The 12,434-nt window shown below is 54.3% G+C and overlaps 2 protein-coding genes; one reads left to right on the top strand and one right to left on the bottom strand.

The window, feature by feature from the left end:
- Window positions 1-5,837: 5,837 nt before the first annotated feature.
- CHC_T00010192001 (40S ribosomal protein S3A) lies at window positions 5,838-7,431 on the bottom strand. XM_005710551.1 is given in 4 exon segments: window positions 5,838-6,118; window positions 6,119-6,913; window positions 7,249-7,251; window positions 7,252-7,431. The coding sequence occupies 2 exon segments, from the start codon at window positions 7,249-7,251 to the stop codon at window positions 6,119-6,121; spliced, it is 798 nt and encodes a 265-aa protein (XP_005710608.1). The 5' UTR covers window positions 7,252-7,431; the 3' UTR covers window positions 5,838-6,118.
- Window positions 7,432-8,144: 713 nt separating this feature from the next.
- Window positions 8,145-9,344, top strand: CHC_T00010247001 (Xylosyltransferase, family GT14). Its single transcript, XM_005710550.1, has one exon. It carries the CDS (start codon window positions 8,145-8,147, stop codon window positions 9,342-9,344), a length of 1,200 nt encoding a protein of 399 aa, XP_005710607.1.
- Window positions 9,345-12,434: the final 3,090 nt, after the last annotated feature.

Here is a 12,434-nt window from a genome sequence, read left to right as displayed (position 1 = left end):
CGCCAACAGTCTAAAAATAAGAAGTGCCCTGAAGACTACTCGGCCACTGAGGTGGTCTCAGTCGGTGCGCGCTTTGCTTGCAACGTGATACTTGGTACGAAAGTAAGCAAGTATTGCGATAGTTCGACCACTCTACCGTAGAACGTATGCATTGTATGATTTTTCACGTCGAGGAGATGAAAACTGCGACTAGGGCTTCGAGTTTGGCTCAGCCTCCGGCGGGCTCGCCCCCTCTGGAATCATCTTATGCGCACCGGAGAGTGACGCTTGTGATCCATCCTTCATATGCGACTCCCGGGCGAACAAGTCCCTTTCGCAATACTCCCATTGCGTATCAACGAGTGGTTTGGGCTGAGCCGCCCCAGCGGAGCTTTCAGGAGCTGAAGCTATACGGAAGCTTGAAGTGGCGAGCCAAGTCACCAACACAGCTCCGACAATGAAGGCCATTCCTGCACCAACAGCCCGTATTACCTGACCACCGAGGCCGAGGCCCACACCGTCCAAAGACCCGAATTGAGATTCCGCAGCTCTACCTGTGAGATTGCCGGCAATGAAAAGTCCCTCCTTGTTCGTTTGAATCACCACTTCTTTTTCCCCAAATGTGACGTCGTCCGTCTCTTCAAACGCATAGCAGCCCTTAGTTGTACAATTTGAAGTAGTTGTTGGTAGGTTTTGCAAAAGTCCTGCTACTAGGTTCTCAAAGCCATCGTTCGAGATGGTCGATTCCTTCCGCTTCATGATAACTCGTAGACACTGCTCTGGAAGAGAACCCAATTCCATACCTTGGGTCTCAAGGTAAACCAATTCATCGATGTAGCTTGCGACGTTTGTCTGTAGGCCGGTAGCGTCTATCAAAGCATCTGGTATAGGCACCACCATGAGAACTAGCCTTCGAATTTCACTTGCACCAAGAGCAGCTTCACATACTTCAAGGGACACTTTCGAACGCTGAATCTCACCTTTGACTTGTGTCCTCGTGCAAGGAATCTTGATGCCGACTTCAAGAGGTGCAATATCAGGACCACTGCTAGTTTCGCCGGCACGACCCGCAGTCTCCATTGAGCTCGGAAATGCAGTTGACTCTGACCCTGAGTACCCGCAAGATTCTTGTTGTGCTCTGATTCTTCCAACGAGACGTGTGACTGTATGCAGAACTGCGGCAAAAGAGCGGTGGGCGCTATCAACTTCATTGCGTAGCCTTCTCCGAGACGTTCCCTCCTGTGCAATATTCAGCGCTGTCGTCAGAGTGAGGTTTGCCGTCCCCGATACTTTCTCTACGAGTTCGTTGCTGATGATAGGCTGCGAAGAGTCTCCTTGAGTGGATTTCACGGCGTTTTCAACTGGGGCCAAGAAGCCGAACAACGAGCTTTCGGATTCCACAAAAGACCCCGATACTTGTGCCATGAAAAATGTTTGGTCGACGGACTCCTCTATCTGATTAGGTCTGTAAACTGTCTGGTCGGCCAAGGTTTCGCTCAGTTGACTAAGCCGCGTCATATACTCCTTGGCTGAATCAATCAAAGCCTGTCCTTCTTCTGATGTGTCCCCTTCTACTGCCAGTTCCACATCCCTGAGGAAGCTCGCAGCTGAAGCAATAAAGAGTTCAATACAGGCGTGATCTTTGAGGACTACACAAGCATCCAACTGTGCCTCAACCGCAGCCAAACGATTGGAAAGAGTTTGAATTGTAGTGCTATCTCGTTGTGGCGTCGGATTGGTGAGGACTAAGTTTGTGTCCAGAGTGATGATATCAATCACAGCCCCTGTGATCGTTCTTGCAATGCATTCTATGCCAAACGTTCCAGCCATAGGAAACGAGAATTCAGCGAATGGCACTGAGGAGCATCCTTTTCCGACTGAATATTTTCTGGCAGGAGAAGAAGATAGAAGGTTGAAGCAATATTCGATGCTTTGGTCTTCGAATGTCAGTTGTGCACTGATCACGAACTTGGATTCAAATACCGTTCCTGTTGTGACTTCCGGTGGGATGCATGTGAGTGTTGGGACATCGGCTGTTCTGAATGAGACCTCGTACTCGGATTCTAAAGAAGTGTCTGGAGCAGATGTGGTGACCTTGACTGTATATTCAGTGGATGGTTGGAGGGCTCCAGCTCTGAACCCAAGAAGATCTCGTGATTGAATGCGATTCGAAGTAACAAATCCTGCACCTGACTTGAGAACTCTATTCTGTGAGAAAAGATATCTTTGGCCGGGACGGGACATATCGAACGCCCACTTAACAGAAGAGTCGCCACTTGTAGGTTGGATAATGATATCTGAGAATATAGTAACCTCTTCCAGAGCAACGCCTTTGATGTCAACTACTTTTAGTGACGCAAGCAGCGGAATAGGCTCTGTATCAGCAACCGTACGAACCTCGATGAAAGAATATGCCTCAGCTAATCTGTTCCCTTTCCTCACAGTGACTCCAAACGAGAAGTATGTCGGGTCTCCTTCCATCGAATCATCTAAACGAGCGTTCGAGAGCGATGCGGCTGGGATCGAGATCTCAGAAGTTGAAGTAGAGCTAGGGAGGATGTCTAGGCAGCTTTCAGCACCAATCGAAAAACTGGCCGTCAGCGACTTTCTACAGCTCATCCATTCGTACGTTAGTCCTGAAGAACTGTCACCTTCTCCTTCAAGTATGTCAGGATCAAATGAGTCTCCAGCATTGAGAACCAAGTCATTTCCCTCCAAAATAAGTGTTCCATTAACGCCACTGTTGATTACGGGTTGCAGCGCTGACGGCAGGACTCGAATCTTCACGTCGGCCGAACCACGAATGTCAGGATTTTCGGCTATATATACGGATAGTGTGAGAATTTGTTCCCCAACGATGAGATCCTTTCTTGCGATGTTGAACTCAAGTCCAAATTGTGTCGGTCCAGTTATTTCGCTGTCCGCTGTTGAGTTGTCAGACCTGTATGTCTGGCCGTTGTAGGTCCATTCAATGACAAGGGTTGAATCTGCAAGGTTAGATACACTGTTTGAGTCTTCTAGAAACTGAACGGACGACTGCACCAGCGTCACAGTATCGGTCGATCGAGAAATGTCTTCGACACCGTATACCATCACCGTCAACAGAGGGGTGCCCTCCTGGCTTAGCTTTGCCGTGATGTTGGCGGAATCTGTCAAGCCGAGAGAGTTCTGTACTACACACACCACTTTGTAAACTTCGGAGGAAGATGTGAGAACTGTGGAGGCGAGGTTGAAGACTTGCGAATCAGTAGTCAGGTCCCCCGTGCTTACTGCATCCTCTCCAGAAGTCAAAACTTTCCAAGTGTACTCTATTCCAACGTTGTTTCCTGAAACATCAGCAAGGAAGGAAGCAATGCCATTTGGTGGAATGATATAAGAACCCGTTTCATCGACACCAGTGTCAATGGCGGTAATGGAAACAACCGGAGAGACGGTGTATGAAAGTTTTAGCGTCGAAGATCGTTCAGCACACACACCAACAGATACTTCGTATACGTAAGAGCTTCCTAGTGCGGAAAGCGGAGGAGTTTTGAAAGATATTTGAGTCGTGCTAACGACTGTCACATCTTCTTCGGGTACGATGAACCCTCCAACACGAACGACTCCATCAGTGCCAAGACTTTCGAACGACCCTGTAAGTACGACGAGATCCCCACCTCCCACTGAAGACGTATCTGGACTGATAGCAGTTAGGCCTGGGGGTGTGGAGAAAGATACGGTGGCATCGACGCCTGAAGTAATAACTACCCCCAGCCTCGTTTCTGTCCCGAAGATAGCTTGAAGAGTGATCGGGGCAGCTGAACCGCTACCACCAGGGCTCTCAAAGTCCATTGATGATTGATCCAGGGACGAATCGTACGAAAAAGAATTCGCGATTTCCGACCACGTCGCTGTCGTTCCGTCTGCGTTGGCTACGGAAAGAGTCCTTGTTTCCGCGAATCTGACATTATATGCGACGATGGTGAGCTTTTGGCTTCCACAGGGAATGCTTTTGTACACTTGCTCCTTTTGAACATCGACAAGTACCGGGGGTGCGGTCTCTATTATCTGAAGAGATAGGCTTTGCTCATAGCTATCTGCGTTTGTTCCCAAGGCATTCCAAGACATTTTCAAGACAAACTTGCCGGATTTATACGGTCTGAACTGAAATCCCATCTTCGCATTACTTGTTTCCCCCGCAGATGCAACTCCAATACTGCAGGAATCCGGACTAGGAAGGGAGAGGGTGCCATCCACGAATGTCACATTTCCCAGGAGGCAAGTGGATGGGTCATACTTCAAGATTTGATCTTCCACGGTAGTGATTATTGTCGCAGTATTCATCAAATCCACAGCAGATGAACCAGTTACCGCTCCTTCTCCTGGTACGAATGCAGAAATTGTTATTTCCCTCACCCCTTGTGAAGTACGATCAAATTCGGCTTGCTGGTACGAGTTTGAACCTCCAGATGTTATGTTTGCACCCGCGAAATCCTGTCCCGAAGTACCGGGAGTGAAGAGAACAATTCCGTACACTGAAACCTCTGTTTTTGGAGAAGTGTATGTCGCAAGAGCCGTCTGTCGCACCATGCCACTCTTCATACTTGAGAGAGACATGTTTTGATCATAAGAAATGGATACTGCCCGTGTCGATGTCGCACTGCGGGAAGCCGAAAGCTCGCAAGACATGGTACCAGGAAACTGTGCAAACATGCAGGAGACCGTGGTGTTATACGCCGTTGCATCGGAGCCGACAATTTGCGTCTCGGCGTTGTTAACCGAACATTGCCCTGGATCGTAGATGGCAAGCGAGTCACATGCAAAAGTCAATTCATATTGATTCAGAAGTGTTCCCGAGGGAGGCATAAAGATGTAGGAGAAAATGACATCATCCGTTTCGCCATCGAGCAGAAAGGCCTCTTGACTACCACCAGAGAGAAGGCTGATGCCTTCTTGGGGGGCTTCTTGCAGGATATGACTGGATTCGAAAAGATATCCAAATACATCTTTCTCGAAGGTCGAAGTTGAAACAGCGACTGAGACAAAGAACGAACTTAGCACCAGAGATCTGGCAATACAAGAGGTAATACGCATCTCTTATGAAATGGGAGGATGCGCTTTCCCAATGCACAGTGCGTTGTATATGTTATGCAGAAGCAGCAGCGCGTTCCAACAGATGACAATGTTCAAGCAAAGGATGTTCGCGTGAGCGCACTTCGCGGCAGATGCACTATTGCTTGGAGATGGCGATAGGATTCTCAGTAGTCAGGACTGGATGCTTTCTGAGATAAGCTAAGCGCGTGCAAGAGAAGTAGAGTATCGATGTTGTGGGTCAACGTGGGGGCTGAAACCAAGGGCTAAAGTAATTGAGTTGTAGAACTATGGTTTGCTAGGCATGTGAAAGTTGTCGAAAGACAAAGCTCGCTAAAAGATGAGCTGACAGAAAAAAGGTCGCGTTGACGATATAGCCATATTGTGAAAGAAAACAACTCAAAGCGAGCTTGCAGATGAATCATGCTGTAGGCAAGAAATGAAACAACGATTTAAACACGTACATCTGGGAGGGACAAGCGAAAATCAAACTATTTGATGTTCAGTGTATACAAGTTTGCGACATTCATGTGATGAAAAGTGAACTTTGGCGAGGGAACATTCTTTTTTTCATTGCGCAGTGTCAGTAGATGGAGAAAGGGGGTTACATGGGCGTTCCCGTCGTCAATTCGTGAACTTTATCAAAATCTTCTAAGGAGAAGAAACTAGAGGTGCGCTAAACCGACACCCTCTATATTCGGTGGTATCGCGTTTATCAGAGAGGATTGGAACCTGATGCTTTTGCCAGGGGCCCACAAACGCAGCAATCTTCAGCAGACTAGAAATAGACCCGCAACAGCATTTTTTTAGAAAAAAAGAGCTTAAAACTGCTGCAGCAGCGAAAAGGGCTTTCAAGAAACGTGGGTGGACTGTGAAACCCCCTCATCACATGGCACCGCGCAATGTGCCGAACCTTGAACCCGCTTCTGCAGAATGGGATGCGCCATTGCTCCAAGAATCAGGAGGGGCATTTGAGCGTTTTAAAAAAAGGGCAAAGCGCAAGGAAGATACACAGATTGTTAAGAGTTTACAAATGACAAGCTGTGTTTAGCAAAAAGCCGTTGGGTCTCTATTCAACTGGATCATCACCAGGGATGGGTTCCGCTGGAGCTGCGGGCTCGTCCGGTGTCTCGACAGGCATACCGACATCTTCTGCCTGACCGCCAGCCTCGTGAAGCTCCATAAACTTAGTGATATCCAACTTGGGGGCCTTGAGGATCTTGACTTTGCGAATGTGGACATCGCCGAGCGGGAAGATGCCCGACACGGCCTTCTCAATCTCCTTACCGATAACCTCTGGGATGAACTTGCGTACCAGCTCCTTGAGGTCGCAGGCCGAGGCGTCGCGAATCATGATCTCGACCATCTTGGCGCGGATCTCGCGGATCTGACTGCTCTGGGCGTAGGTGGTCTTCTTGACCTGTGTGTCGCGGCGCTTGGTAAAGCCGATGGCAAACATACGCAACAAGTAGCCGTCGGTGGTCTTGACATCGACGTGGGCCTCGATGATAGTCTGCCACTTCCTGACGAGGGAGCAGAGCTTATCCCTTGTAAGATCCATTCCATAAAAGTTGGTCAAGCACGAGCGGCCCTGAACCTCCTCGCACTTGAGTCTGATCTTGCGATAGGCCTCATTCTCCGACTTTTGGAGATCGGCGAGGCACACTTCGTAGATGCGGCCCTTGAGCGCTTCAGACGCGATCTTGGTTCCCTGGGTACGCGAGACAAGGGTCTTGCCGACCTGGCGGACGGCGAAGACGGAGGGGGCCTTGATATCGTACCACTCCTTGCGCATGAAGGGGTCCATCTGCTTCTTGCGGGAGCCCTTGCCCTTCTTGGACAGACGCTTGTTCTTGCCGACAGCCTGCAAGGCGACGGGGGGTAGGGTGGGAAACGGGGCGCTCGCGGTTAGTCAATCCGGCAACGCAGGGGCAAACTGGCACGTCGCGGGCATGCCGGCAGCGGCGGGGCGCGCATCGTAGGGTGGCGGCACTCCCCGCAATGGCACTGCGGCATCGCGCAGGGCACGCATCACTATCGGTGCGGGCGTCGCGGGCGGCGATCTGCGGGTCGCGCGGGCGGGCGTGCCGGCCCGGCGGCGAAGGCGGGACACGGGCGGCGCGCGTGGGACCGCGACGGCACAGCGCGACGCAGGCGACGCGCAGGCGTCTGGAGGCTCGTGGAAGGGGCGAAACTTACCATGATGCAGAGTTGGCTCGCGGGGCGTGCGGAACGGGGCTTGTCTCTCGTCGGCGGTGTCTCCTTCGGTGGTGGGAGGGCGAGATGGGAGAGGTGGCGGGGGTGAAGGCCGGTGCGGACGCCGGCGATGCGGCGGCGATCAACGTGTGCGACGTGTGGCGGGGGACGGCGAGCTAGGGTTGTCTGTCAGGCGGTGTAAAGCGCGGTTGGATTTCTCTCTCTTACTTCCACCGTCGCCTGTCCTCCGCCAGCAAGTGATTGGTGTACATGCTGTACACCTGTGCTACGCGTACCGTTGTAAGGTTCGCGTCGCGTGATGACAGGCTGCCTGGCAATCTCGCGTGGGACAAGTGGCGCGCGTCGAGTGGCGCGCGGGGGCGGGCCGCTTCGTAAGGCGGCACGCGTGCGGACGCGTTCCACGCGAGGCCGCCTGTGCGTGGTGCACGCGCACACGTGTGCGGGGCGATGACTTGTGGAGCCAACCGGGGGGCGGCCGATTGGCTCCACACGTCATTCTTCCGGCCCGAGCCAATCGGGGACGGGCAGCGGTTGCTTCTTCCACTGGCCCCTGGCACCGGCCCCGAGGCGGCAGCGGTTGCCTGCAGCGGCGCGCGCATGCGCGGGCGACATACAACTTGTACAAGGGGTCGGTCGCCGGCCTCCGCGCGCACACGTGTGCCACGTTGCAAGGCTGCGCCTGCTGCCTGCGCACGTCATCGCCGAGCACAAAGAGCGCGCGCGCGCGCCAAGGTGCCCTTCGCTGACCGCGGTCCCCTTTCACCGCCCCCCCGCCGCCCCGCGCCTATCAATAGAAGCCCGCGCCCGGCCGCCATGCGCGATCCTTCGCCTGCCCCCCGCCGAGCTCCGCCCTCCGCCAACCTCGCCCTCCGCCCCTCATGAGTTGGCCCGCCCGCGCCCCGCTGCCGCTCGCGCCGCCCGTGCGGCTGCTGCTGCCGCTGCTGCTGCTGCTGCTGCTGCTGCTCCCCGCGCAGGCGCGCGCCGCGCCCGTCTCCATCGCCTACTTCCTGCAGATCTCCGAGCCCACGCTCGCGCTCCTCCCGCGCCTGCTGCGCTCCGTGTACCACGACGACAACTTGTACGTCGTCCACTTCGACAAGAAGATCCCGCTGTGGCAGCGCCGCCACGCGGAGACCATCCTCTTCAAGGGCTCGCCGCGCTACAAGCACAACGTCCGCCTCCTGCCGTCGGAGGTCGTCACGTACCGTGGCATCTCCATGGTGCTCAACCTCCTCTCGGCCATGCACTTGGCGCTAGACGCCCACCCCGACTGGACCTACTTCATCAACCTGTCGGGCTCCGACTACCCGCTCGTCTCGGTCCACAACCAGATGTCCTTGCTCGCCTCCCGCGACTTCTCCGCGCGCAACCGCAGCTTCTTCAGCTTCGCCGAGCCGGACTGGTGGAAGGACAGCAAGCGCTTCCGCTACGACCGCCTGTACACGGACACCTCTCTCTCCTTCAACGACTCGGAGAGCGCCGTCGTCGACTCGTACTCCGACCAGCCCATCTCCGACGTCGCGGCCTTCACCTTCGCCGCCGCTGAGGCATGGATGATTCTGCACCGCGACTTCGCCTCCTTCGTGCTCGGCGATTCGTACGCCCGCCGCATGCTGCTCGCCTTCGCCTACTCGCTCGAGCCCGAGGAGCACTTCTTCGCCACCGTCGCCTACAACCACCCCCGCTTTAACACCTCCAACGTCTCGCACTCTCTACGCCACGTCGCCTGGATGCATCACGGAGTCCACTCGGGCCAGCATCCGTATTACATCGATCAGCAGGAGCCGGACGGTAAGACCTGGACCTTCCGCGAAGAGATCGAGAATTCGGCATGCTTCTTCACCAGGAAAGTTCGCGTCCAAGACTCGGGCCTGCTCACTTATATCGACACTCATGTTAATGGTATTAGCGATAACCCCAACTCGATTACGGTCAATGCCTATCTCGCCAAGGTCAACAAAGCTCTTGACTGCGTCGTCGACATGCCCAATGGCGCCTACGGTGGCAACTGCTTCGGCAGCGAGAAGCCGCTCAAGCCTTCACCCAGCAAGCCGAAATCCAAAAACGTTAAGTCATGATGCTGCCCAGTCGCGCACTTGTGGCAGGTGCGTTGCCATGGCACCAGTGACTGCGCCACATTCCCGCTTGGACAAACAGTCATCGTGGATTTTTCGAATACGTTTTCTCTCTCGCTTTACTCCTCACGTTTGTCTTTACAGTATTGCGTGATGCGGCTGGGTCGCGTCCTGAGACCAAGAGCTCGATGCAGCCGATGTTTGTCTGCGTGCTTGCAACCCACCAAAACGCGAATTAGTGTCCGGTCGGTAACCCTGCTTCCGAGCGTCGTTACGTACAGAACCCTCCGTCGTGACAAACGTTTTCTCGGTTTGTCCGTCTTGGCACCAATACAACGTTATCTCCAGTCCGGTCACAAATCCGTTACCAACTCGGTGTTCCCGACAAATGGCTCGAGCCAGCCACTGGAAATCCGTTCCGCGCGAATGCGCTTCCACGAGTCAGTAAAACCATGATCAGCGTCCGCATCTCCACAACCTGAACGCATTCCCAGATACGCCTATGCGAAAAAATATGCCGTCTGCAAGCAAAAACCACACACCCCGATCCCGTGCCCCCCCGCCCTCCCGACACCGAGCGGCGCGACCGAGCGGCAGAGCGAGCAGGCCGGCCGCCAAGAGAGCGACGCACGGGATGGCACCCGTCACCCGCGGCGCAAATCATGTCATGTTCATGCGTCCACCGGCGTCACCTCGTCGAGGTTTTCTTCGTACTCCTCCACATACTCCGCAAGGTCATGTTCCGCCACCTCCGGCTCTTGCGGCACCTCCACGGGCACGTCTGGAATATTGTCAACCTGGGCCAACCCGTGCTCCTCCTCCGCTCCCGCCGCGTGCTCCACCATGGCCTCCTCTACCTCCAGCTCCGCGACGTCCCCCCCAGCCTGCTCGCGCTCCAGCTCGTCCATCATCGCGTCAAACTCGTCCTCGGGCATGTCCTCCTCGCCTCCCAGCATGCGGTTAACCTCCTTCACCATGTCCAGCGCGTCTCGGTTCTCCTCGAGCACGCCCTCGACCTTCTCCGCATCCATGCCCTCCATAGCCTCATTAATCATGCGTGTCCCCTCGGCGATGGCGTCCAGCGTTCTCTCGTTGTCCTTTGCGTCCTCGATGGCGGCGACCATGTCCAGCGCCTGCTTGGCGCGCGCCTGCGTGGCGTTGGTGCGCTTGAGCAGCAGCGCGCGGCGCTGCATGTACAGGCGCGCGCTCGTCAGGTGCCCCGCGCGCTTCGCCGCCACGGCCGCCAGCCCGTAGCGCCGGATTTCGTCGTCCGACTGTAGCACGAAGACCGACAGCTTGTCGCGCAGAGACTTGGCTTTCAGCTCCGCGCGGTCGCGGTCCGTCACCACCACGGTCGGGCGCGGGACGGAGACGACGCGCTCGGGGGCCACCGGCGTGGACGCGGGCGCGGGCGCGCGGGCGGCGGGGGAGGGCTGCTTAGCGGCCGGCTCGGGGAGCGGTTTCGATTCGAAGCAACCCATGATGAGCGGGCGGGTGAGAAAGCCGACGAGAAGACCGAGGGCGAAGGGTAGAGGGTTGGGAGGCATTTAGCACAGCCTTGGAAGCCCGTGAGCACCGCCTGCAATACGTTGCGCTGCGGTGCACTTCGAAACGAAACGAGGAATGCGGGCAGCGTGGCAGCGTGGCAAGAGGATGCCTCGTATGCCTCGTATGTAAAAGGGGGGTGTCCATGAAATGGAACACTGTTGCTTTCTATGGAACACCCGGAACAAGACATAAATTATCGAAAATATAACAAAATTACAACGAAATGGGCATTCAACCTGTTTTGTCATAACCGAGGCTTCTTGGATACTGTACTGTACATCCATCGGTCGTACTGTACGCTGACGATCAGTTCAGGGCCTCCTTTGAGTAAATGGCGTGAGTTGAGCGCAAAGGGGCCACAAAAAGGGCCAACCGTGACGATTGCTTGCGCAAAGCCCAGGGCAGCTCTGCATGGTGAGCCATTTGTTCTCCCGCGTCCTTTTTGTGTGCGGCGAGCGATTGGGCGCCTCCGGAAATTATTTTTTGTGTCAGAGTCATATTTTTCTTTTTTGTGAACAAAAAATGAGTTTTACCACGGAAATGCTTGCGCACATAATGTGCGTCCCCCTACTGTACGCATGCTTTGAACTCGTTCCTAACGACGAGCACGGCACCGGACGCCGGCGATGACGCCGTCAGAGCTCTATCTACAGTGTGTGCTGTGAGCTAAGCTCAATCATGATGGTGTTTTCACCGAGCAGCCACCGTCAGAACCATGAATGACCAAATGGCTATTCTATTGCTACTTCTCATTCAGAGCCATGCTCGGTAGGATGTAGATGTCGAGTCTCGTCGGTCGGGCGGCGGCCGACGCTTTCTCTGTGTACAGTAAATTTGGATTGTACGCGCGCACATTTTGACATTTGTGCGATACACATTTAACCTAGCATGGGGTCGCCCGTCCGAGAAAACGGCGCGTTGTGTGTGCACAACGCGCCGTTTGTGTGTCACAAAATCCCGATTTGGTCAACACAATTTGCGATTTTAGAATTTCAGGAGTCGCCCATTGATGCTTAGCGAGCAGCAGAGAGACGCGAAGCCGCTTCTGCTCTTGCTCTTCTAGGAAATAAAATTTTGAAGCATTGGTGTTTTTTCGTCTGTTTCGCTAGAGGAACGTTTTTGCTCAATTCTTAGACCAATCCGTCGCCTACAACACTTACATTGATTGCGTTGGGAACTGACTTGGATTGAGCTCAGTAATGCCGCTTGACTCATGCAAAAAGGTCGGCTGCTTCATATTTTTATTTTAAATTTACGAAACCGTTCCATGTTAAGGGTGTCGAATCCGAGTTCTGTAAGCCAAAGCCACAGTAATAACGGCGGCAGTGAGATACGTGAGATACGTGAGCTCCGAGGTTCAGAGAGCCCAGTGAGTGCGCCTGCACACATGCGCACCCGCAGTGAATGCGCGGTAGCAACTGAGGCTACAAATAGGGACACTGAGGTCCCATTCTAATAAACAAAGGCAGCGACGCCATCGTTACTTTTAAAGGGCACCCCCCCTTTACAGTACGAAGCGGGAGCAGATGTCTGCTTCAGAGCAGA

The sequence above is a fragment of the Chondrus crispus genome, genomic scaffold (assembly GCF_000350225.1).
Source record: "Chondrus crispus Stackhouse genomic scaffold, scaffold_62, whole genome shotgun sequence".
NCBI lineage: Eukaryota > Rhodophyta > Florideophyceae > Gigartinales > Gigartinaceae > Chondrus > Chondrus crispus.
Note: the sequence above shows the minus strand (reverse complement) of the source record. Positions and strands in the feature narration are given on the sequence as shown.